The 27389-nt window shown below is 42.2% G+C and overlaps 1 protein-coding gene across 2 annotated transcripts; it reads left to right on the forward strand.

The window, feature by feature from the left end:
* Window positions 1-5185: 5185 nt before the first annotated feature.
* SENP8 (SUMO peptidase family member, NEDD8 specific) lies at window positions 5186-8089 on the forward strand. 2 transcript variants are annotated; one of them, XM_075855151.1, is made up of 2 exons: window positions 5186-5296; window positions 7096-8089. In XM_075855151.1, the coding sequence occupies exon 2, from the start codon at window positions 7097-7099 to the stop codon at window positions 7739-7741; it is 645 nt and encodes a 214-aa protein (XP_075711266.1). In that variant the 5' UTR covers window positions 5186-5296; window position 7096; the 3' UTR covers window positions 7742-8089. The 2 variants fall into 2 exon arrangements, with proteins under 2 accessions (XP_075711266.1, XP_075711267.1); XM_075855152.1 differs by lacking the exon at window positions 5186-5296 and adding an exon at window positions 5921-6338.
* The last annotated feature ends 19300 nt before the right edge of the window (window positions 8090-27389 follow it).

Raw genomic sequence — 27389 nt, forward strand, 5'->3', positions numbered from 1 at the left:
TGCTCGTCTCTAGGGAGTTTGCTATGCTTACCTGCACATGGTGATGCTGCTGCAAATTCAACTGTACGCATGGAGCTGTGGTGTCTTCTCTCTTCCGACGCCAAGGTTGAAGGACCTTTTTTTTTTTACGCAACCGTTTTTCAAAACGGGTGCGTAAAAAATGCCCCGTGGGAAAGGAACGCAGTTTTTCCCATTTAAATCAATGGGCAGATGTTTGGAAGCGTTCATCCCCTGCATTTCTAGCTATTTTTCGGGACATTTACGGCCCGAAAAATGCTTGAAAATAGCCCGTGTGAACGTACCCTTGAACTTTAGCAGCAATTTCTCACATTTTCAAAAACATTTTCAAAACTATTTTAGGCTTTGAGGGCCTTATATATTAGAAACCCCCATAAATCATGCCATTTTAAAAACTGTACACCTTAAAGGGAATGTGTTGCCAGCAAAACATGGTTTTTTTTTTTTTTAGTTAAACAATTAGTGTATAGGTGATTAAACATTGTTCTAATTTTTTTTTTTTTTCACGAGTCAGGAAATATTATAAATTGGATTCAATTGGATTCTAATTTATAATATTTCCCATTGCTGGTCACTAGATGGAGCCATTCCCAAAATTGCAGCATTGCATGTGGTAAAGCAACCACATTGCTTTATGCTGCAAAATTGGGTAAAAAGCCCTCGCTCTAGTGAGCTCTCAGCATCCCCCCCTCCTTTATCCTGGCTAGTGCCGGGAGAAACGAGGGGTTTGAACGGTCTAACCTCCTACACTGTGTGTCGCCATTTTTTGAGCTAACACACAGTGTAGAAGGTTTACATACAGTAGTAAACACACACTGAAACACAAACATACATAGAAATCCCTTACCTGCTCCAGTCGCCGCCGCTCCCTCCGGTCCATCCGCTCCGTCTGCTGCCGCTGCTCAATGTGCACAAGTCCGGAAGCCGCGACCGGAAGTAGTAATCTTACTGTCCGGCCGCGACTTCCGGTCCACAGGAAAATGGCGCCGGACGGCGCGCATTTCAAATTGAACTGTGTGGGAGCGGCGCATGCGCCGTTCCCACACAGCGGCGTACATGTTAGTGGATGGAACGGGCCCCGTTCGCAGTCCCTATGGGACTGGAGCTGCCGTATTCCATGTCTGTATGTGTCGTTAATCGACACATACAGAAATGGAAAAAAAAATGGCAGCCCCCATAGGGAAGAAAAAGTGTAAAAATAAGAAAAAGTAACACACAAACACACAAATTAATCCAAACGTTTTTAATAAAGCACTAACATCTTTAACATATTAAAAAAAAAATTGTGGTGACACTGTTCCTTTAAGGTATTTACAACAGCATTTAGAAAGTTTCTTAACCCTTTAGGTGTTTTTACAAGATTTAAAGCAAAGTGAAGGCTTCAAATTTCATTTTGTTTGCAGAAATTACATTTTAATATATATATATTTTTTTGTAACACAGAAGGTTTTACCAGAGAAATGCTACTCAATATGTATTGCCCGGATTCTGAAGTTTTTAGATATATCTCACATGTGACCCTATTGTGCTACTGGACTGAAACACCCAGTGGATTTAGGGCCTCCTTTTTATTAGAATATATTTTAGGTTTGAAGAGGTCTTTTGGTGCCAAAACATAGAAAACAACCCCATTTTGGAAACTACACCCCGAGGAATTTATCTAGGGGTATAGTAAGCAATTTGACCCTGCAGGTTTTTTGGTAAATGTATTGGAATTAGGCTTGAAAATCAAAATCTAATTTTTTTGTCATAAAATGACGTTTTAGCTCAGATTTTTTAATTATCATAAGGAATAAAGGAGAAAAAACACCCCAACATTTGTAAACCAATTTCTCCAGAGTACGGCAAAACCCCATATGTGGTCATAAACTGTTGTTTGGACACACGGCACGGCTCAGAATGGCAGGAGCAATGTTTGGCATGTCGATTTTGCTGGATCGTTTTTTGAGTGCCATGTCGCATTTGCAGAGCCCCTGAGGTACCCGTACTGTAGAAACCCCTGACAAGTGACTCCATTTTGCAAACTACACACCTCAGGGCATTAATCTGGGAGTGTAGTGAGAATTTTGACCCCCACAGGTGTTTCATAGATGTTATTAGATCTAGGCAGCGAAAATATTAAAAAAAAAAATTCCCCAAAAATATGTAGTTTTAGCTCCCAATTATTCCTTTTTACAAGGGGTAATAGGAGAAAAACACCACAAAATGTATTACTCAATATCTCTCGAGTATGGCAATACCCTATATGTGGTTGTAAACTACACCCCCCAAAAAATTTATCAAGAAGGGTAGTGAGAATTTTATTTTCCACGTGTTTTTTTTTTTTTACCAGGAATTCATGAGCGGATGGTGCAAAGTAAAAATTGCAATTTTCCACTGATATTCTATTTTAGTGCACAATATGTTTTGCCCAGTTTGTGCCACTGAAAACAAATATCTCCTAAACTGTTAAGCGGGTTCTCCCGGGTACGGTAATGACATTTATGTAGACGTAAACTGAAGTTTAAGCACACTGTGGGGTTCGGAAGGGAGGGAGCGCCATTTGGTGCGCAGATTTTGCTTGGTAGTTGTACTGTTTGGAGTGTTTCTGGTATTTCAGTTTATAATGTAGGGACATATGTAAGCTGTGCGGAGTACATTAGGGTATAATAAGGTGGTATAATAGTGGGGTAAACAAATAATAATCCACAGATATGTGGCTAGTGTCGCACTGATAAATGATGCCTGATCTTATCCCCCTTTTGCAACATACTCTGCGCCTTTTGTGTCGCCATATTCTAAGAGCCATCATTTTTTTTGTGTCGACAGAGCTGTGTGAGGGCTTATTTTTTGTGGAACAATCTGTAGTTTTCATTAGTAACATTTTGGGGTACTGTACATGCGACTTTTTGATCACTTTTTATTCCATTTTTAAGAAGCAAGGTGACCAAAAAACAGATATTCTGGTATTATTTTTTATTATTTTTTTACGGTGTTCACCAAGCAACATAAATGACATTATTTACTTTATTCTGTGGGTTGATACGATTGTGGCGATACCAAATGTATATAGTTTTTCTATGTTGTACAGCGTTAGCACAATAAAATCACTTTTGTTTCAAATCATTTGTTTTTTGTGTCGCCATATTCTAAGAGACATAACTTTTTTATTTTTCCATTGACAAGGCTGTGTAAGGGCTTGTTTTTTGGGGAACAGGCTGTAGTTTAAATGCGACTATTTGATCACTTCTTATTCCATTTTTTTGGAGGCAAGGTGACCGAAAAAGAGTGATTCTGGCATTTTTTTTTTACGGCAATCACCGTGTGGGAAAAATAACGCTATCGTTTTATAGTTTGGGTCATTACAGATGCCACAATACCAAAGATGTGTACTTTTTTTTTAATTATTTCAGTTATGGGAAAAAAAGGCTTTTTACTTTTTAACCTGAATTTTTTTTATTTATATTTTTATATACTTTTTACCTTTTTTTTCTCCCACTAGGGGACTTGAAGGCATGAAGCCCTGATCGCTATTCTAATACATTGCATTACCTACGTAGTGCAGTGTATTATAGCTGTCAGTTACACTGACAGCAAACCTACTAGGTCCTGCCTCTGGCAGACCAGGAGGCCATTGTTAAGCCTCCAGTTGCCATAGCAAAAATTGGCACCCTGCAATTGGCAGCGGCATCTATGGGGTTAATCTGCGGGGATCGGACCTTGGTCCGGTCCCTACCGTTACAGCAGTGTCATCTGTCATATACCAACTGACACCCGCTGGAGATGATGTGGGCTCAGCTTCTGAGCCGGCTCGAACACTGCACGTACTGTTACGTGACAAGTAACCCATTAGCGGCAGCGCCGTAACTGTACGTGAGATGTCGCCAAGGAGTTAACAAACACACAAAAATATTTATTAATCAAATTTCCATGGATATCCACAAGAAATGTCCAGGGATGTCATTGGAGAGCAGCTTGCAAGGTGATGAAGTAGAAGCACACGCAAAAAGTGGGTGTGGTTTAATGAAAACGTGTGTGGTTTTAAGAGAATGTCCTCCTTTTAACACAATGTCATTTTAAAGACCGTCAGGACCAGACACCATTTAGCCATTTTTAGCAGATGTCAGTTAAACGCTAGAACTTTTTTATTTGTTGGGCTAGTGACGTGATTTTTGCAATGTTTTTTTTTTCTAAAACAATACAGGTTTCTTGTTTCATCACTTTAATACACATAATTGTAACTTTTTTCGAATTTTTAGGCTTATAGTTTGAAAAAAAGTTAAATTTTTTTTTCTGTTAATAATATAGTGTTACCCTAAGGCTTATTCAGATGAGCGTATTATACGTCCATGTGCTGTCCGTTAAAAAAATGGACAGCACCCAGACCCATGCAATTCAATGGGGCTGTTCACATGGCCGTTGTTTTAACTGACTTTTAACGGATTGTTTTTTACGTTCGAGTTTACACTCGTTCGTCTGAATAAGCCCTAAAATACACTTTTTGTCTGTGATTGTCTTCGGTAAATTTTGATATATTACATGTTTATTTTAGGGTAATTGGGTCAGGACTAGGTTACGACAATGATTGGTAGGGGGATTATTTTTTGAGGGGTATGTTATGTGTACTTTTTTATTTAATTTGTTTTTACCTTTTTTTGTCATTATGGTCTGTCCCAAGGCCATTGGGGGACTTTTATTATTATTTTTTTAACCTTACATTTTTCCACTGTAACTGGGGCTCACAGGAGCAAATCTGTATCATAATCTGTCTGGTTTCAATGTATAACCAGTAAATGTGATGCTGTTTTAATGCCAGCAATATAAAATAAACCAGCATTTCTAATGATACTGCTATTTTGTGTCTGTCTGGAGAAAATAAACACAGCAGTCAATGCAGACATATTCTGTATGTTATTTTCGTTTCGTTTTTCATATTTTTATATTTCAGAGACATATAGAAAAACACAATAATGTGCAACAAAAAAAACATAGTGATCCAAAGAACACAAAAGGGTTACAATTTACTGATCATCCCCGCCCGTTTTTCACGACATCTTCCACAACAAAAGAAACTTTATTCTGCATAATAATTTATTTTGGTCTTCTAAAAAATGGCAACCAGAAATACACGTTCTCTAGTGGCAGAAGCGGCGCGTTAGCTTATGACGTAATCACTAAGCGACGTTTGTCGGAACGGAAGTGAGTCAGGTCCCTTCCTTTGACCATTAACTCCGTCGCTGCTGGAAGCAATGTCTGCAGTGTAGCATGCTTCTGACATTTTACTTGCAATACCGTACCTGTGAGTAAAGCGCGTGTGACGGGATTGTGCTGCAGTTTGGGGACATGTTATCTATTACGGGTCCCGGACGCTGCCCTTGTTTCTAGAACTTTCCTGAGTGTGTTGTGTATATGGCAGTTTACATTAGCAGTTGGCCTTTCATGAGGCAGCACATACTAGCACCGATTACATCATTAGCTCTCGTGTTCCATTGAAGTAGATGGGGAACACTGGTAGCATTGTGTATAATGGGCAGGATTGATCATCATACCATCTCCAGTGGAATAATCTAATACATTGATACTTCTAATTTTATTGCAGTCCCCAGGTTGTCGGGTATAAGCTGGCTGTGAATTTTCTGTATAAAAATAATGAAATTATTCACTCATTTTATATAAAATCCGTTGATGATCATTTTACGTTATGATTTACAAATTCAACAATTTAAAGGCTATGTAAACCTATGAAAATGGTTATTATGTTTTAAAATAAAAATGTCTGCCTGGTGCAGCTTTTGAAATTAGTTTTTATTAAAAATTATACTTTTTGAGATACAGCTGCCTTGTATTCTACGCAGAGCAGCTGTCTTGTTCGCTGAATCCTGGGGACTGACGGGTTCAGTGAAAGTGGGAGACCTGCAGGGTCCACCTGTAATCTATCACATCAAAGATCATAATTTAGATGTAATAGATTACAGGTGGATCCTGCATGTCAGAGACACGCTGAACCCGTCAGGTCCGCGGGACTGACGGATTCAGATCTTAGCCAAAGATACATCTGCTCTGTATAGAGAATGCAGAGCAGCTGTATCTCAAAAGATAAAAATAATTTTTAATAAAAACTAATTTGAAAGTTGTACCAAACACGCTGACTGACATTTTTACTTAAAAAAACACTTTCAAAGGATTGCATGTCCTTTAAGGGGTTGTTAGCTTTGGACAATCGCTTTTTGTTAGAAAGTTCCACCCACCGATAAGTCCAGCGGCTGGGACCCCCTGCAATCTGCTGTAATTAGTGGGGGACTAGTCTGCTAGTTTTTAACTGTTCTGCAGCACCACCGCAGGTAAGAAGAAGTATTACACAGTGTGCTTTGAAAGCAATAGGTTGTCCATGTAAAGTACACACGTATGACCCTCCAGAGAATGGGATGCTGTTTTTGTAGCCACACTCGGTTTTGGATCCTGAACAAGAAATGCCCTCTATTAACACATAGTTCCCCAAATCAGACAACCCCTTTAGCCATTGTGGTGCAAATTCTTTTGTCTATGAATGACTGCTGAAAATCCACCATCGTATGTTCAATATGTCACAATTGTAATCCACGACTCACCAGACTGCTGAATAAGTGTCATACATGAGAATATTAATTACAGGTTACTGACTAAAGCAGCTATCAATAGAAATTCTAAAATATTTCTGATTAGTTATTCTAATCGTTTATAATATTTTTTTAGTAGTTCAATAGATACCAAGATTGTGCAAAAGCTTTACACTTCTTTTAATAAAACTGGCACCTTTAATAAGATAATTCACACCACTACTCCATGTTCCATCACACATAGAGTACTGCCATACAGGGTCTGTGCATATGGCTTTGCCTTATTCTGTATGTTATTACTTTCAGCAGAAATATATATATTTTTTAAAATAAGTGTAAATGTATGGAATTTGAAATGTAATTCCACACATTTACGGTTGTGCATTTTCCATTTTCTCAAGATGTTCCTATTTACCTACAATACTGGACAGAAGTGCATTCATTTCCATGATTAGTGTCCATAATGTTTATCAAGGCTTGTACCCTTTCTATTTTTCTTCAGAATGGACCAGGTGGTGCTGAGTTATGGAGATTCTCTTCTGCGTTCTTCAGATGTTGCGCTTCTTGATGCCCCCCTGTGGTTGAATGACAACATCATTGGTTTTATTTTTGAGTTCCTGGCATCCACATTAGCCCCATCAACAACTGAAAGAGTTGCACTCCTCAGTCCTGAGGTGAGCCAGTTTATAAAATGCTGTGGGAACGATGCTCCGGAGTTTCTACAACCACTGGAGCTACCCCAAAAAGACCTTGTCCTGCTGCCTGTTAATGACAATGCTGGAACTGAAGCAGGGGGTACACATTGGAGCCTCCTCGCTTATCTCCGTAGCATCTGTGAATTTCTTCATTATGACTCTTCACCAGGGACTAATGCCCCACATGCCCGACTCATGGCTAGAAACCTAAGCAGTCTACTTGGTGGTAATCCACATTACCGGGAAGAGGAGGCCCCAATGCAGCATAACAGCTATGATTGTGGCATGTACGTGGTATGTGTGGCACAAGCTTTGTGCGAGCACTATTTTCGGGACTGCAACAATCTGAATCTGCAAAACATCACACCTCAGTATGTAACACAGAAGCGCACCGAGTGGAAAGAAATTATCAGGGGACTGGGTAGCCATTCTAAAGCCAGTTCTGAACATTGAGGAGGGTGGATGGGATATATATACAGAACATCTGCTTCTCAAGTCATAAGGGATTCTAGTGCTGTGGAACATTGCTTTACAATTTCCATACTGCAACTGATTTCAATATTCGATTTCAGGTTGGTATTGGCTGGCAATTCTTGATGACTAATTTACTTTGGATGTGATAATATGCAGGAAAATGATGGCGTTCTGGTTCCGGATAAACATTTAAGAACTGCAGTTGAGATGAAAAACAAGAATACCTACACTCACTGCTGAGATCGCTTGACGTGGTGTTGCCTTTCCTTCTATTTATAAACTGTACATGTAAATTTGGAACACGTCTTTATTAAAGATGTACTTGTATATTGGTTTTCAACATGAGCTTCTAATTCGTAGCAGACGTTGTCTATAGCAGGGTTGTTTTAAAATAAATATGATGAAGACATTAAAGTGTAGCTAAACGTTTGACAAACTTCTGACATGTCAGAAGTTTGGATTGGTGGGGGTCCGAGCACTGAGACCCCCACCAATCGCTAGAATGAAGCAGCTAAAGCGCTCGTGTGAGAGATCAGCCGCTTCGTGTCTGTTCGGCTTTTTCTGGAAATAAATGTATCGTGTACGGACTCAATAGAAAGTCTATGAGCCCGTACTCCGATACATCGGCTTCCGTAAAAAGCCGAACAGACACGAAGCTGCTGAGCGCTCACACGAGCACTTCAGCTGCTTTGTTCTAAAGATTGGTGGGGGTCTCCGAGCTATATCGCTATCTGCAGTGTAAATGAATGGAGAGAAGTGTATGACGCTGATTGGTCACTGATTGGTCAGCGTCATACACTCCTCTGTACAACGCCCACTTGGTTATATAGTAAAACACGCCCAGTTGTCCATTGAAAACTCATTAGCATAAAGCTAATCTAGGTCATAACTCCGTCAAAAATGATCGTTTTTCTAAATAAAAACACTGCTGTGATCTACATTACAGCGCCGATCACATCATGTACAATATAGGGCACTTATAATGTGGTGACAGAGCCGCTTTAAACCTTGCCACCATGAAGAATGAAATCCACAGTCCCATGGTTTGCTTTGGATTTATCCACAGCAAATATGCCCTGTTTGCACATACCCTAAATCTTTAAAATAGTTCTTAAAGGGGAATTCCCACCTTACACAAATGTGCCATATCCACAGGATATGCCATAAATGTCTGATAGATGCAAGTCCCAGCTTTGGGATCCGCACCCATCTTGAAAATGGGGTTCATCAAAATCCCTGTCCCATGTGGTGAGGTGGCTGATGCATATAGGCGGAAAATATTGTACGCGGCTCCCTCTATTGCAACTACGGCAACAGCTGAGCCCTCTTGCTCGACTGTTTCCGTAATTCCCATATGAATTAGTGGCTATCATTGGCCGCTTCACCAGGTGGAACGGGGGTCAAGTCCCCCCTCCCCCTCTCACAAGATAGGTGCGGGTACTAGAGCTGGACCCTGTGGATATGTCATAAATGTTCCAGGTGGGAATAACCCTTTAAAGAGAACCTTTCACCTCCCCATACATGTGCAGGGCTGCACAAACCATGAGGCATTTTACATTTGTTTTTCTACCCTCCTACGTTATTTAGATATAGGTGCCATTATATTTGGTGCCCAATATTTAAATAACCCCCTGAACTGTCAATGGGGTGTGTACTGGCAAGGGGGCGTGTTACTATGGCTGTTACACTGTCCAAATCAGATATGGACAGTGTTACAGCAAGAGAGAGGAGAGTGAGTGTGTGCGTGCGCGCGCGCACACGCTCTCGCTCTTCAGCTTTCAAGATCAGTCTTATGCCGAATTGTCTCTGCTACGGACAGTGTAAGAGCTGGGGAGCGCTTGCACTGTCCATAGCAGAGACACGCCCCTTGCCAGTTTGGCAGACAAAGTACAAGACTGATCTCTCGCAAGAGCTGAAGAGAGGAGATCGTGCATGTCCGCTCTCCTCTCCACAGCTCTTACACTGTCCATAGCAGTGACACGCCCCTTGCATGCGCACTCTCCTCTCCACAGCTCTTACACTGTCCATAGCAGTGACACGCCCCTTGCATGCGCGCTCTCCTCTCCACAGCTCTTACACTGTCCATAGCAGTGACACGCCCCTTGCATGCGCGCTCTCCTCTTCAAAGCTCTTACACTGTCCATAGCAGTGACACGCCCCTTGCATGCGCACTCTCCTCTCCACAGCTCTTACACTGTCCATAGCAGTGACACGCCCCTTGCATGCGCGCTCTCCTCTCCACAGCTCTTACACTGTCCATAGCAGTGACACGCCCCTTGCATGCGCGCTCTCCTCTTCGAAGCTCTTACACTGTCCATAGCAGCACGGCGCCGATATCTAAATAACGGAGGAGGGTAGAAAAAAATGTAAAGTGCCCCAGGGTTTGTGCAGCCCTCCCCATTACATGCTGCACATGTATGGGGAGGTGAAAGGTTCTCTTTAAGCAAACAACATGAAAATAATTTGAAAATATGGTATACTAGCTCCAGTGTGCGGGCTCCTATGTCATACTGAATACAGGAACCAGAGCATGTCTCTATGTTCAAGTTAAACCACACTCTGACTCCTAGGCTCCCTTTACAGAAATACTGCTTGCTTAATTTATTTACGTTAATAATATTACAGGACAGAAGCAGAAATGTGCTGCTTATTCTTTATTTTCAATTAACAATATAAATTAACATCTTATGTGATGTTCTAGCTGCATCCAAGACTTACTGAAGTGATGTTGGGTTAACAAGTCAGACCATTGTGATGTTGCTGGAAGAAAAGTATTGTAAAGTCTGCCATGTTATCCTTGCTTTAAATATAATTGTTTCTGCAATCCATAGAGCGCCCAGAAGGTGGCACTGTTTTATAGGGAGTGGGAATAAGTCCAGGTAAAAAATGTCACAAAGCAGACTGCAAGGAGACGTTAATTATAGGACCCAAAGTAATGTGAAAACAGACAATGTTTAGATTGCAATTAGTAGCTTGTGAACATATGCAATAAAACAGCACAATTTTTTTTAATATTTGTTCTTTAACAAAAAAACAACCAGATGTATTCTGGATTGCTTATTAATAATAATAATAATAATAATAATAATTTATATAGCACCAACATATTCTGTAGCACTTTACAATTCAGAGGGAACATGTACAGACAATATCAGACATTACATAGTGACAAAACTAATTAACAATTTAAACAAGAGGAGTGCGGACGCTGCTCGCAAGAGCTTACAATCTATAAGGAAATAAGGGAGGCACAAAATTTAAAAAAGTGCTTGTTAAAGGGATTGTCCACCTTCTAACAACTGATGACCTATCCACCGAATAGGTCATCAGTATGTCATCGGTGCGGGTCCGACACCCAGACCCTGCACGATAAGCCGCTCCGGTGACCTGCGGGCATCGGATGTTTGGCACATAACGCTATGAACAGAGCCCAGAAACAGTTGCATAGCGGCCGTGCTGCAGCTCTGCTCCTATTCACTTGAATAGGAGCAGAGCTGCAGTACTGCTGCCCGGCCGCTATTCCGTGGCCGGCGCCATCTCCTTCCAGCTTGTACGTCCGGTGCACAGAGGCACGGGACCAAATGACCTGTGCGGGGCCCGGTTGTCGGACCCCCACAGATCATGTACTGATGACCTATCCAGTGGATAGGTCATCAGTTGTCAGAAGCTGTAAAACCCCTTTAAGTACAATGGTCCAGCGATCTTTTATACATATGCGGTAGTACACATAAAGCTACATGAGCTGGTCACCAACCAGTATTTGTGTAGGGCAGACATGAAGTGCATTAGGGTGAAAGGAGTGCGATACTGCTGAATGAGGGGGTCAGGATTTGATAACTAATGTAATAGGGGGGACAAGGAAAGTAGTCAGATTCAGGAATGTTATAGGCCTGTCTAAAAAGATGTGTCAGGGCACGTTTAAAACTGTGGATGTTGGGAATTCATCTGATCGTCCGGGGTAGCACATTCCAGAGAACTGGTGCAGCACGAGAAATTTTTTTGAGACGGGTTATGAGTGGGACGTTGAGATTATGGAGGATGTTAATCTTAGATCGTTGGCAGAATTTAGAGAGCGGGTAGGGTGGTAGATAGACAGACACACAAATACTTAGAAGTGGTAGAGGAAATATAAGTCAGAGATTTCTTTGAAGAGCAAAATAATTTCTGCACGTTTACTTCCCATAAAAATAGATTCCTAAATTTGTAAAATGTAAATAAAAAATTAATACAGCGTTCCAGGCTTAAAAAATAAATAAATCACTTTGCCGCCAAAGAATGGGATTTTTGGTTGCAAAATTAAACATCAACATTATTACATGTAAAATAACAGACCCGCATTACACTAGAATATGAACTGACGAGCAGCAGCATTTACACTAGACCAGGGGTCTCAAGCACGCGGCCCGCGGGCCACATGCGTCCCCTGAGGCGGTCATCTGCGGCCCGCGGGACACAGAGCCGCTAGTATCGGCTCCGAGAGTCTGTGGAATCCCCCTGACATCGCTGTCGATATATGGACAGTGCTGTCAGGGTCTTCCCCAGAGTGGAGTCCCGGGCAGAGCGCTATATAGGCTCTGCTCTGGGACTCTGTGGAATTCCCTGACATCGCTGTTCATATATGGACACTGTTGTCAAGGTCTTCCCCGGAGCGGAATCCCGGGCAGAGCGCTAGTATCAACTCTGCTCCGAGTCTCTGTGGAATTCCCTGACATTGCTGTACATATATGGACAGTGTTGTTAGGGTCTTCCCCAGAGCGGAGTCCCGGACAGAGAGCTATATAGGCTCTGCTCTGGGACTCTGTGGAATTCCCTGACATCGCTGTTCATATATGGACACTGTTGTCAAGGTATTCCCCGGAGCGGAATCCCGGGCAGAGCGCTAGTATCAACTCTGCTCCGAGTCTCTGTGGAATTCCCTGACATTGCTGTACATATATGGACAGTGTTGTTAGGGTCTTCCCCAGAGCGGAGTCCCGGACAGAGAGCTATATAGGCTCTGCTCTGGGACTCTGTGGAATTCCCTGACCGCTGTTCATATATGGACACTGTTGTCAAGGTCTTCCCCAGAGCGGAGAAGAACATATTGACAGCGATGTCTAGGGCTTCCCCAAAGCTAGACAGTGATGTCAGGAGCACAGCTGGAGTCCCAGGTAGAGTGCATTATCTACAGCGGGCACTGTGGCGGTATCTACAGCGGGCACTGTGGCGGTATCTACAGCGGGCACTGTGGCGGTATCTACAGCGGGCACTGTGGCGGTATCTACAGCGGGCACTGTGGCGGTATCTACAGCGGGCACTGTGGCGGTATCTACAGCGGGCAGTGGCGGTATCTACAGCGGGCACTGTGGCGGTATCTACAGCGGGCACTGTGGCGGTATCTACAGCGGGCACTGTGGCGGTATCTACAGAACGCTGCCAACTGAGCCGCCGGACTGCATTTAGCAACACTTAAACTGCATTGTTGAAATGCAGTCCGTCAACTTCTAATTTTTTCTTTATGTGGCACTTACCCGTCCGAGTTTGAGACCCCTGCACTAGACTGTAGACTGACCACTAGCGGCAGCGTTTACACAAAACTGGGGACTGGCCACCAGCAGCAGCGCTTACGCTAGGGGATTGGGTGACCGCAGGGTTTACACTAGACTGGAGATTGGCGTACTGCTGCGTTTACACTAGTCTGTGGAATGATGTCTAGCAGTAATGCATATTTATTTATATTTAGGTGACATTGGTGTGCACAGTGTGCGCTCGCCATTTTCTTGTGTGCTGTAATTATTTAGTACTATTTGTACGCTTATAAATCTTTAGTACTATTTGTGTGCTACACGTTTTTAGTACGATTTGTATCGGTTATTGAAGAATCTAAGCATCAGGTCATACTGGAACACAGATATACTGTACCGCACGGATATGTACCATATGACCACGTACAGGACACGCTTTGAAGCGATCCTGAGATTTCTACATTACAACGATAATACGCCGTACCCGGCCGAGTTTACCCCAGTTTTGACCGCCGCTTGTTTAAAATTAGGCCCCTCATAGACCATTTCAACACCCAAGTTTGCCCAGGTTTACACCCCTGAGAAGTGCATTTATATTGATGAGTTCTTAGTACATTTTAAAGGCTTCAATTCCGCTAGTACTTGCCAAGTAAGAGGGCGAGGTGTGGCATAAAGATATCTAAGCTGTGTGAAAGATCATCATGGTAAACCCACAAGTTTTTAGGATTTATGACGGGAAGGACACCAGAATTGACACCCCCAGATTGCCCCTCCCCCTTTCGTGGGAGTTACAGGAGTAAGTGTAAGATTTACAATTTATGGGGTGTCTCTCTGGTGGCACAAGCTGGACGCAACATATTAACTCATATTACTCTGCACCATCCACAGCACATTAGAATGCTCACTACACCCCTAGATAAATGTAGTTAGGGATGTAGTTTACAAACTGGGGTCACTTGTCGGGGGTTTCCACTGTATTGGTACCTCAGGAGCTTTGCAAATCAGACATGTCACCCAAAAACCATTCCAGCAAAATCTGCGCTCCAAAAGCAAAGTGGTGCTCCTTCCATTCTGAGCCCTTCCGTGTATCCAAACAGCAATTTATGACCACATATGTGGTATTGCCGTGCTCAGGAGAAATTGTGTAACACATGTTGGGTACTTCTCCTATAGTCCTTGTAAAAATGGAAAATTTGAGCTAAAACTAGTTATTATTGGAAAAAATACATTTTCACTTTTTTACGGCTTAGTTCTAAATAATTCGCTGATACACCTGTTTGGTCAAAATTCTTACTGCACCCCTGGATAAATTCCTTTAGGTGTGTAGTCTCCTAAATTGGGTCTTTTTGGGTGTTCCTTATGTTTTACAAATCTAATAAAAAAAGAAGTTACGACTCTTGGAATGCAACCGTAAGAAAACAAAAATTAATCCTTGGTCATTAACGCGCAAAATGGCCTGGTCATTAAGGGGTTAAAACTGAAAACGTGCAAAAAAATAAATAAAATAGAAAATTTTACCTCCACGTGCTGAGCCCACTCCATACACTGCAGGTGTCGGCTGTCTTTTACAGCGGACACGCTGCTCTAACGGCCAGGAATAGCAATTTCGCTGTTCCTGGCAGTTTAAAGGGGTTGTGCCATAAAACACATGTATCCCCTATCGATAAGGAGAACAGGGGACCGAAAGTCACCAAGAGCGCTGCATGAGAAGCTTTAACTTCCGCGTTCTGTGTTCGGCAACTTCATAGAGATCAATGGGATTCTTCCGCACATGCTCTCCATTGATCTCTATGGAGCTGCGGAACAGCTAAGCCAGACACAGAACCCGGAAGTCAGGCTTCTCATGTAGCGCTTTGGGTGACTTTCGGTCCCCTGTTCTCCTTATCACTGAGAGTCCCAGCGGTCGCCCCCCCCCCCCCCCCCCCCCCAGCTCCTATCCTGTGGATAGGGGATACATGTTTTTTTTTTATGGCAAACGCCCCCCTAAACCCCATTCTAGCTTTCTGTGATCTCCCGACCACTTGATTGCATGTGGAGTTACTTGCTGAGCTACGCCGTTTGTGTAACGCCCATAGAACTGAACAGTAGTTACGGAAACAGCGTAGCTCCCATGCTACGCTGCTTCCGTAACTGCCATTCACTACAATGGGAGTTCGGGAAATAGCGTAGCTCAGCGAGTTACGCTGTTTCAGTAACTCCACATGCAACCAAGTGGCTGCTGCTTCAAGTCCCCTAGGGGAACTAATAAAATTTGTAAAAAAAAAAAAGAGAAAATATTAGCTACATTTTCAGGAGTGTAAAAAAAAACAAACCTTTTCCCATTTTTCCCCGAGCACAATGTAAAAAATAAAATAATTTGGTATCGCTAGTGCTTAAAAAAGGTTATTTAAAAAGTGATCAAAAAAATCGTATGTACCAAAAAATGGTGGCAATAGGGTATGTTCACACTGCCTATTATCGGACGTTTTTTGGTCCGTAAACGCCTGTAAAACGGCCGAAAAATCGGAAGCAGAATGCCTCCAAACATCTGCCCATTGATTTCAATGGGAAAACGGCGTTCTGTTCCGACGCAGCGTTTTTTGCTACTTTTTTTACGCGTAAAAAAAACAGACGCGAAAAAGTGCAGGACACTTCTTGCAATATTTTTGGAGCAGTTTTCCATAGACTATTGAAAAAAGCTCCAAAAACGACCGTAAAAAACGCTGTGAAGATCGCGATTGGCAAAAAAAACATCTGAAAATCAGGAGCTGTTTTCTCTTGAAAACAGCTCTGTATTTTCAGACGTTTTTGGTCACTGCGTGTGAACATACCCTAAACCTACAGCTCATCCAGCAAAAAATAAGCCCTCACACCGCTCTATCGATGAAAAAAATATATAAAAAAAGTTTTGGCTCTCTGAATGTGGTTAAACAGAATAAATAATAAAATATGGTAAATTTAACCCCTTCGGGACGGAGATTATGTTGGCCTTCAGGACCAGCCCCATTTTTCAAATCTAACATGTCACTTTATGTGGCAATAACTCGGGAATGATTTTACTTATCCAAGTGATTCTGAAATAATTTTTTCTTTGCTAGTGGTACATTTTGGTCGTATGTTTACACTTTTTTTTTATAAAAAATCTAAAATATAAAGACATTTTTGAAAAATTTTAATTTTCCTACATTTTAAATCCTGTGCTTCTAAGGGCGGATTTACACGAACGTGTAATACGTCCGTGCAACGCGCGTGTTTTTCACGCGCGTCGCATGGACCTATGCTAGTCTATCGGGCAGTGCAGACTGTCAGTGATTTTTGCGCAGCGTGAGTCCGCTGTGTAAAACTCACGACAGGTCCTATATTTCTGCGTTTTTTGCGCATCACGCACCCATTGAAGTCAATGGGTGCGTGAAAATCACGTGCACCACACGGAAGCACTTCCGTGGGACGCGCGTGATTCGCACAACAGCAGGTCAAATGTATGTTTGCAAACAGAAAAGCACCACGTGCTTTTCTGTTTACAAACATCCAAACAGAGTGTCATAATGATGGCGGCTGCGCGAAAATCATGCAGCCGCACATCCTATGTGATGACACTCGGAGCTGTTAAGTGCCTTTTGCGCACACAAAACGCTGTTTTTTTGCGTGCGCAAAACGCACACGCTCGTGTAAATCCGCCCTAAAACAGATAATGGTACCACACAAATTAGTAAATAAATAAGCTTTACTATATATGTCTTCTTTATGCAGGCATCTTTTTTTTATTTCATAATTTTTTTTTTAGAACGTTATAAGGCTTATAAGTTTACTAGAAATTTTTTTAAATACGCAACAAAATTTGCAAAACATTTTTTTAGGCACCACAATTTTGAAGTGGCTTTGAGGAGTATTTGTATTAGAAACCCCTCAGAAGTCACCCCATAAAATCTACACCCTCAACGTATTCAAAACAGCATTTAGGAAGTTTGTAAACTCTTTAGGTCTATTACAGGAGTTAAAGGTAATGTGTCGCTAGAAAAAATTAGAACAATGTTTAATCATTTATACACTAACTGTTTAGTTAGTGTATAAATGATTAAACATTGTTCTAATTATTTTTTTTTTTTTCACGAGTCAGGAAATATTATAAATTAGATTCTAATTTATAACATTTCCCAGTGCTGGTCACTAGATGGAGCAATTCCCAAAATTGCAGCATTGGCATGTGGTAAAGCAACCACATTGCTTTATGCTGCCAAATTTGAGAAAACACACTCGCTCTAGTGAGCTCACAGAATCCCCCCTCCTTTATCCTGGCTAGCGCCAGGAGAAAGGAGGGGATTGAACAGTCAAACCTCCTACACTGTGTGTCGCCATTTTTTGAGCCAACACACAGTGTAGTAGGTTTACATACAGTAAAACACGTACATACACAGAAATAACTTACCTGCTCCTGCCGCCACCGCTCCCTCCGGTCCGTCCTCTCCAAGTGCTTGCTTTAGAACACAAGTCCGGAAGCCGCGACCGGAAGTAGTAATCTTACTGTCCGGCTGCAGCTTCCGGTCCACAAGAAAATGGCGCCGGACGTCGCTCGGCCGAAGACCTTCCATTTGGACTGTGTGGGAGCACACAGACGGCGTACAGCATAGTGAATGGAACGGGTCCCGTTCGCATTCTCTATGGGGCTGTATGTGCCGTATTCCATGTCTGTATGTGTCGTTAAATCGACACATACAGAGATGAAAAAAAAAAAATGGCAGGCCCCATAGACAAGAAAAAAAGTGCAAAAATAAAAAGTAAAACACAAAACACACAAATAAATAAAACATTTTTTAATAAAACACAAAGCAAATTGATATAAAAACTTTTTTTTTTTCATGACACCCTTCCTTTAAAGCAAAGTGGAGGTCAAATTTATAAACTTCATTTTTTCTGGCAAATTTTCAATTGAATTCATTTATTTCAGTAACACAGCAGGTGTTAACAGAAAAACACTACTCAATATTTATTACATAGATTCTGCAGTTTTCAAATATATACCACAAGTGGCCTATGGCCCCATGCAGACGCCCGTGTTCGGTCTATGATATACGGTCCGCATGTCCTGGACCGACCACACTGCAGGGAGCCGGGCTCCTAGCATCATAGTGATCTATGACGCTAGGTGTCACTGCCTCACTGCGGGACAACTGTCTCGTACTGTAATCATGTTTTCAGTGCGGGACAGTAGTTCCGTGGCAGGCAGTGCCACCTAGCGTCATAGAGAAGTATGATGCTAGGAGCCCGGCTCCCTTCACGGTGTTCGGTCCGAGACATGCGGACCATATATCACGGACCGAACACTGTCATGTCCATGGGGCCTTAGTGTGCTACTGGACTCAAACACAGGCCTCAGAAATGAAGGAGCACCTAATGGATTTTGGGGCCTCCTTTTTATCAGACTGTTTTCCAGGCACCATTTCATGATTGAAAAGGCCTTGAGGTGCCAAAACATTAGATACACCCCAAAAATACCCCATTTTGGAAACTACCATGTATCTAGGGATGTAGAGAGCGTTTTGCCCCCACAGGTTTTTCATAGAATATATTAGAATTAGGCCTTGAATTTAAAAATATATATTTTTCCCGATATGTAGTTTTAGCTCAAAATTTTTCATTTCCAAGAGGCATTCAGTATATATATATATATATATATATATAATAAAAAATAAAAATAAAAGCACCCCAAAAATTGTTAGGCAATTTCTCAAGCACGGCAATACCCCAAATGTGGTCATAAACTGCTGTTTGCATACACGGCAGCGCTCAGAAGAGGAGCGCCATTTAGCTTTGAGCGCAGATATTGCTGGAATGGTTTTCTGATACCATGTCGCATTTGCAAAGCCCCTGAGGTACCTGTACAGTGGAAACCCCCAAAAAGTGACCCCATTTCGCAAACTACACTTCTTAAAGAGACGGTCACCACATTATAAGTGCCCCGTCTCCTACATAAGGAGATGGGCGCTGTAATGTAGGTGACAGTAATGCTTTTTATTTAAAAAAACAATTTTCACAAAGTTAGGAGCGATTTAAGTTTATGCCAATGAGCTTTCTTAATGCCCAAGTGGGCGTACTTTTACTTTCGACCAAGTGGGCGTTGTACAGAGGAGTGCATGACGCTGACCAATCGGCATCATGCACTCCTCTCCATTCATTTACACTGCACTAGCGATATAGATATATCGCTATGTGCAGCCTCATACACAAACCCTAACATTACTACAGTGTCCTGATAATGAATACACATGACCATCCAGCCTGGACGTCATGTGTATTCAGAATCCTGACACTTCTGACTCTTTTTTTGTGAGATTCCAGCAAGTGAAACAAAATCTCGTTTAGCTCCGAGATCTCGCGAGATTTCGTATCCGTTGCTGGAATCTCACAAAAAAAGATTCAGAAGTGTCAGGATTCTGAGTACACATGACGTCCAAGCTGGATTTCATGTGTATTCATTATCAGGACACTAGTAATGTTAGGGCTTGTGTATGAGGCTGCACATAGCGATATATTTATATCGCTAGTGCAGTGTAAATGAATGGAGAGGAGTGCATGATGCCGATTGGTCAGCGTCATGCACTCCTCTGTACAACGCCCACTTGGTCGAAAGTAAACGTACGCCCACTTGGGCAATAAGAAAGCTCATTAGCATAAACTTAAATCGCTCCTAACTTTGTGAAAAAAGATCGTTTTTTTAAATAAAAAGCATTACTGTCACCTACATTATAGCGCCGATCTCCTTATATAGGAGACAGGGCACTTATAATGTGGTGACAGTCTCTTTAAGGTATTCATCTGGGGTGTAGTGAGCATTTTGACCGCACAGGTGTTTCAGCAAATTTATTAGGATTGGACAGTAAAAACAAATAATTCCTTTTGGATAATATGGACTATATGAGAAAAAGCATAAAGTTTATAGAACATTTTCTCCTGAGTACAACTATTACCCATATATGTTCATAAACTGCTGTTTGGACCCACGGCAGGGCTCAGAATGGAAGGAGCACCATTTGACTTTTGCAGCGCAGATTTTGCTAAATTAGTTTCTGGGGGCCATGTTGCAATTGTAGAGCCCCTGAAGTACCAGCACAGTAGAAATTCCCCAGGTGTGATCCCATTTTGGAGACTACACCCCTCAAAGAATTAAATTAGGACTGTAGTGAGCATTTTGACCCCTCAGGTGTTTTATAGATTTTATTGGAATTAGACCACGAAAAATTAAAATGCTTCTGATGTCTTTACAGCTCATAATTTTTCATTTTCACAAGGAAAACCGGAGAAAATGCACCCCAAAATTTGTTACAAATAAAGAAAATACCCCATATGTGGTTGTAAACTGCTGTTAGGACGCATGGCAGGGCTCTAAAGGGAAAGAGCGCAATTCAGTTTTTGGAGTGAAAATGTTAAAAAAGTTTTTTGATGCAATGTTGCATTGCGCTGAGGTACCGGTACAGTGAAAACCCCTGAGCAGTGACCCCATTTGGAAAACTAAACCCCTTTAAGGAATTTATCATGAGTTGTAGTGAGCAATTTGACCCTACACGTTTTGCACAAATTAGTACACAATGGATGTTGCCGATTGAAAATTGCCATTTGCCCAATAGGTTGTTCTCAGCTTGTGCCACTGGAAACATACACCCCATAAATTGTTAAGCAGGTTCTCCAGAGTACATCAATACCCCATACGTTGTCGTATACTTGCGTTTGGGCACTCTGCAGGGCTTGAGAGAGCCGCCATTTGGGGGTAAATTTAGTGGAGTGTATCAGCACATAGTCAGGTAGTATAATAATGGGGTAAATAAATAATAAAATTAACCCAACCATTATGCACAGGCCAGTCTTTTTGTGGCAGGTGTCGCACTTATAAAGGGCGTCTGTGGTATTGTACAAAATATCCGCACTCTAGTATTGCCTAATCTGTGACTTCTTCACTAACCCCATATGCAGCACAAGACCCTAAACCGTCATAGCCTCCACTACATCTACCGGGTCCACCTGTAGGGCCTAACAAAAGACGCACGGTTTTAGGTGAAGGAAAAACATGATACATATGTTTTGCACAGATATTAGTCTTATCTACGGTTTCAGAAAGGAGCTACTAATCGAAAGCGATATGGCAGTCAGCTTTAAAAAAAAAAACGAGAAGACAACGCAGGGCTTAGGCCTCACACACACTCATCTGTAATTACGGCTGAAAATTACAGACGTAACAGCAGACACATTAATTTCTATTGACCACAGACACCTTCCCGTATATTTACGGATGTTTATCAGTGCCGTAGAAATGATCTGCAAATTATAGGCCATGTCCTATTCTTGTCCACAACTGCAGCACGGACTCGCACATAGGCGTCTAAGGGCACTTCCGCAATTGCGGACGGCTATGGATGTGTGTATCCGTAGCTGTCTGATCTGTATTTGTGGACAGCAAAATCCCTTACGGTCACATGTACGAGGCCCTAATCTGCAGGAAATTGCTCAGCAGGAATGTCTGCTGGAGAAAACTAGAATTAGCCAGCCTGTTGGCAGGCCGGCCCCCTGGGATGACGTTTCATCCCAGGAGAATGCTGCAGCCTGTGATTGGTCACATGGGAAGTAATGTCACTTGCGATTCTGCCACACTTGACTGTTGTAGGATTCCCATGAATTCAATGGGGAAAACCCACAACAAAATAGCGACGATTCCGTAAACACAATTGACATCCTGCAGCTTAAAAAAAAACAAGCACCGGAGGTCAATTTGTGTGCGGAATCTCCAAATATCACGTACGCTGCCAATCACAGGCTGCAGCGGTCTCCTGCCATGAAACGTCATCCCAGGAGGGAGGCCGGCCTGCTGCTGCAGTTTTCCACAGTGGAAATTCCATGCGAAAAACTGCACCAGTTTGGTGCGGTTTCTCGCTCAGAATTCCCTGCGGCGCACAGGGTGGATACGCGGCAGGCTTTTACGCAGCATATCCACCGTGTGAGCCTAAAGAGACGCAGTGTAGCCCTGGGTCAAGGGCTTGGTTCACACTGGTTTTAACTTGTGTTTTTTATTTTGGTTGATGAACTCTAATTGAGAAACAAATGCAATAAAAATGCAGAGTGAACACAGCCTAAAAAAAAAAAAAAAAAGTGTATTCACGTGCTACAGAGGAAAAAAGTTAAAATAAAAAATAATCAATAAATTGTGCAGCAATTTCTTTTTACCATAAATTTCGGCAGTTTATTTTGTGCTTAAATTCATGGTAAAAAAAAAAAAAGTGGTTAATCTGGGCGTATTTGTTCTGCACACTACCGTTGTTTACCGGCACACGTAAATACACCCTAAGGGTCAGTTCACACGTTGCGTAAATACTGCGGTCTTTCCACAACGGCATTAGTTGCGGAAAACCCACCGCAAATACAGTAGTAGGAAAGCGGATGAGATCAAACAAATCTCATCCACACGCTGCGTAAATACGGAGCAGAAAACTGATAATTGACCTGTGGTTCGGAATTTTATTCTGCACCATGTCAATTATATATGCGTAAATGTCTATTTGTTGCAGGTTTTCCCCCATTGAATTCAATGGGGAGGTAAATCCCACAACAAAATAGCAGTTGTTGCATTTTTTTTTGCAGCGGGTTCACAACCAAGAAAAAAAATAAATCTTATTCTTACCCAGAAGACTGTGTTCCTCCCTCCCGCACAGCCTCCTGGGATGGCGTTCCATCCCATGTGACCGCTGCAGCCAATCACAGGCTGTAGCAGCGGTCACATGGGATGAAATATCACCCCAGGCAGCCGGCCTGTATGACTTCAGGCGGCTGGCCTCCTGGGATGAGGCTTCATCTCATGTGCCCAGCAGCCAATCACAGGCTGCAGCAGTCTCCTGCGGTTAAACATCAGCCAAGCACTGCAGTTTTCTGCAGCAGACATTCCGGGCAAAAAAAACTGCACAGCTTTTTTTTCCCACGAACTCCCTGCGGCACACAGGGCGGATATACTACATGCTTTTATGCAGTGTATCCACCCAGCTTAATTGATCCCCTAGTTCACTTACCATCGTGTCTATGACCAGCTTAATACTATTGATAAAAGAGCAAAGGTCTGCCAATTTACATATATTGCACCCGGATAACATCCATGTGCAATGCAACTATGGGATTTGAAAAAAATTAAATAGTGATTGAGTAGACCGGTTTAAAGGAAGGGAAGAATGGCCCTTTGTTAGGCCTGTAACATCCAATCTACAACTGCAAAAAGTGAGGAAGGGTTTGATTTTGGTATTCTGGATGTTTCAGTCTTAAAGGGAATGTGTCGCTAGAATAAATTTTTTCAGTTAAACAGTTAGTATATAAGTGATTACACATTGTTTTAATTTTTTCACAAGTCAGGAAATACTATAAATTAGATTCTAAATTTATAACATTTCCATGTGGTGGTCACTAGAGGGAGCAATTCCCAAAATTGCAACATTGGCAATGTGGTAAAGTAACCTCATTGCTTTATGCTGCAAATTTGGGGTAGACACACTCGCTCTAGTGCCCTGACACAATCCCCACTCCCTTATTCTGGCTAGTGCCAGGAGAAGGAGGGTGCTGAATCTTCAAACCTCCTACACTGTGCCGACATTTTCTGAGCGAATGCAGTGTAGGAGGATTAGATACAGTGGTAATCACACAGTATAACAAACGTAAAACACACATCACATACACAAACATAACTTACCTGCTGCTGCCACCTCTGCTCCTATTCCTTGCGTTTTCGCATATGGCTGGAAGTAGTCATCTTACTGTCCGGCCGCGGCGTCCGGTCCACATGAAAATGGCGCCGGATTTCGCTCTGCCGAAAACCTTCCTTTTGGTCAGTGTGGGAGCGGCGCATGTGCTGTTCCCACACAGACGGTTCCCGTTGGCATTCTCTATGGGGATGTATGTATGTGTCGTATTCCATCTCTGTATGTGTCGTTAATGGACAGATACAGATGGAAAAAAAATAAAAAATGGCAGCCCCCATAGAGAAGTAAAAGAATGAAAAAAGTACAACACAAAACAAAATTAAAATTTATTTTAACATACTAAAAGCAATATTATATAAAAATTTATTTTCGTGACACCTTCCCTTTAAACTACTCGTATTTATTACTGCATGTATGTGAACCATTTAGGACATTTGCTATAAACTGGTCTATTACAGAATACAACTAAGGCCTTATTCACATGAAACAGACATGGAAAAAAAAAAACAGCCGTTTTTTCATGTCCGAGTTTCACCTGTGTGGGATCGGGTTTTATGGACCCCATAGACTTGAGTCTATGGCGGGATCTGTGAAAACAGGACATGTTTTATTTTTCAACGGATCCTTTACACGCTCCGTTGAAACAACGGCTGTGTGAACGGCTCCATTGAAATACATACGATAGTGTGAATAAACCCCAACCGGAAAGTTTTGAAACCTGTGTTAATGAGACATGTCATTTCTAGGAGGAAAGTGATGTCACTACAAGGACAGATTTGAAGCACACAGAAGAGTTATAGGAAAGCTAGTAGCACAGTGATGCCACCTGGCATGGATCCCTTTGTTGGGGTGGGCCCAGCATCAGCCAGTAATACTGTGAAGCCTAAAGTGGGCACCCATAGTAAGTGTGTGGGGGGACAGACTACTTTTTGCCACACGAAGGGTGCTGTGAAAGTGTGTGGGGCTTTAAAAGAGGCATCACTGTGTGTGGGGGGGGGGGGGGCACTATACTCTGTCCTGAACAAAGTAGGGCACTATGCTTACCACTCTGAAAAAAAGCCAAACACACAAATAGATAAAAACCGCTATACCTCTATCCTAAAAATGATGAGGCCACAGTGCTGTTTTAGTACTGCACCCCCTCAGTTTCACTCTGCAGTGACAGGATTCATATTAGGATGCTTATGTATCTTCCTCTCACATCGCAGTGCTTCTAGTATACTCCGTGCTGACCACTCATTCACTCCCTGGTGACAGCAGAGTACAGGCTGCTGCTGCGATCTAAGGCTAACCAGAGGCAGAAGCGGTTGTGCACTGTAATATTTTGAGCGCTTCCCACAATTAAATATCCAACACCTCTTTCCTAATTCATTGGGGAGGTATGTTCTATATGTGCTACATCTCTTCTGAAAATATTCTTGCATTATAGTGCCTACCAGATGCTGTGTCATTTGTCTTGTTGCTATTGTTTTATTTAGTGTACTTGTTTGAACTGTAACAAATTGTAAAAGTTTTGGAAAAATAAAGCCTTTCAAAAAAATTTAAAATATCCAACACCTCTCCCTCTTCGGCACCTAAGCAATTTCAGTCTCATTTGCAGAAGTGTCACTGCCTTAACACCTGTAAGAGATATTGCAACCTCTGGTGACCACGTTGTAAAGGAATGTGTCCGTTTATAGCTATGCCATTTGACTCCCCCATACACATTAGATACAACGTTTTGGGGGGAGTTCATTGTAAATGAGGAATGTTTTAGTGGTAATACATGGCAACCACCACATACGCTATTGTCATGTACCAGTATGATCTGGTCTTAAAATACAACCAAACAAATGGTATATATTGATCAGCAACTAATTAAAGATCCAAGTCAATTAGCGTACACCAATTGTTTGCCCTTAAGTTTGGTGCGACTGGGTGCATGGCAGTAGTGTTGCTGGGCCTGGGCACGTGACCCAGATGTTCCAGGCTGGTGTTTGCTTACAGTGGACCTGTCATCATACTATTCTGCCCAGTTTAAGGATAACAGAGTGTGGGGACACATCGCTCTATTGTGCAGTTTAGCTAATAGAGCCCAATAAAGAATGCAACAGACATGAATCTCCTGTATTCATGAGGGGGAGAGCTTCAACAGCCCCACATCTGTAACTGACGGGCTGCTGTGTATCTACATATATACACGGCAGCCATCAACCACCAGTGAGAGGGGTGGGGCCAAATACAAGACATAACGGAGCTACTGAGCATGCATGTCCGCCAGAACTAGATGCTTTGTGGCTGTCGAGGCAATTAAATAAGGGGGCGCCGTAACAACTTTGTACAGAAATATCTAGACCGCATTGAAAATGTTATGTCTTGCATTATCCAACAGTAATAATTGTGGGACTCGATTAAATTTGGCTAGCAAACAGACCCCATTCAGGACACTCGAGTCCACTGGTTTAACCATATAGATTCATGCATTTTAAAGAGATTGCTAAAGCTGGCCATACATACGAGACCCTGCGGCTGACCACTTGCAGAAACTGCTGTCAGATGAACATGTTTATTTCAATCTGGAGAGGGAAATAAGCTGCCGGCAGGGATGTCTGGAAGGGACTTCTCTCCCGTGGGAACAAAGAGTAGGACATGTTGAAAACCAACATGCCTGATCCTTTTTTTTACCCCTGATGTCTGCCACCATGGGGAAAGTTAGTAGGTGCCCATACACAACTGCGTCGGCTGATCCCATCGATACTGTGGGATTCGGCCGCCTTTCATGTCCAGGGTATGCCCAGGTTAAATTCGATGTATGACACTCACTTTAATACAAGAGTGCAATAGTTATTTTGCTAATAGACTGTTCCTGAGAACGGACTTACAAGATGCCAATTGTCTCATAAGTAATAAGTTCACTCTTCATCTTGCCACAACTAACAAGTGACCAATCCTAAAAATACAGATATTGACAAATTAAGTAACTGGTCCATCCTCAGGGTATGCTCAGTTTTCTTGCAGGCAGAAAAATCTCTAAAAATAAAAAATAAAATAGATCTTGACCTGCCTGCACTCTTTGCGACGTCAGCCATGGAGTGCAACGAAAACCGCTTTCTCTGCCTCCCATTGATGTCAATGGGAGGCAGAGACTGAAACGCCTGAAGAGCATTTTTTTGGGCTCGTGTGAAACAACGCCTCAAATTGAAGTCAATGGGAGGCGATTTTGGTGCGATTTCTACATCAAACACAACAGCAAAGAAAAAAAAAAAAAAAAAAAAAAAAAAGACCTGAACTAGGCCTCAGCCAACCAGATTGGTTATGGTCAGTCTTCAGTTTAGTGCGATTTAGCAGTTTAAGCGAGCCGAAACCCCCACGTGTATACATTTTTCGTATGAGTGTTCCACTTATATGCATACCCCATCATAAATAAAACAAACAAGGTGC

The sequence above is a fragment of the Rhinoderma darwinii genome, chromosome 3 (assembly GCF_050947455.1).
Source record: "Rhinoderma darwinii isolate aRhiDar2 chromosome 3, aRhiDar2.hap1, whole genome shotgun sequence".
Classification (NCBI taxonomy): Eukaryota; Metazoa; Chordata; class Amphibia; order Anura; family Rhinodermatidae; genus Rhinoderma; species Rhinoderma darwinii.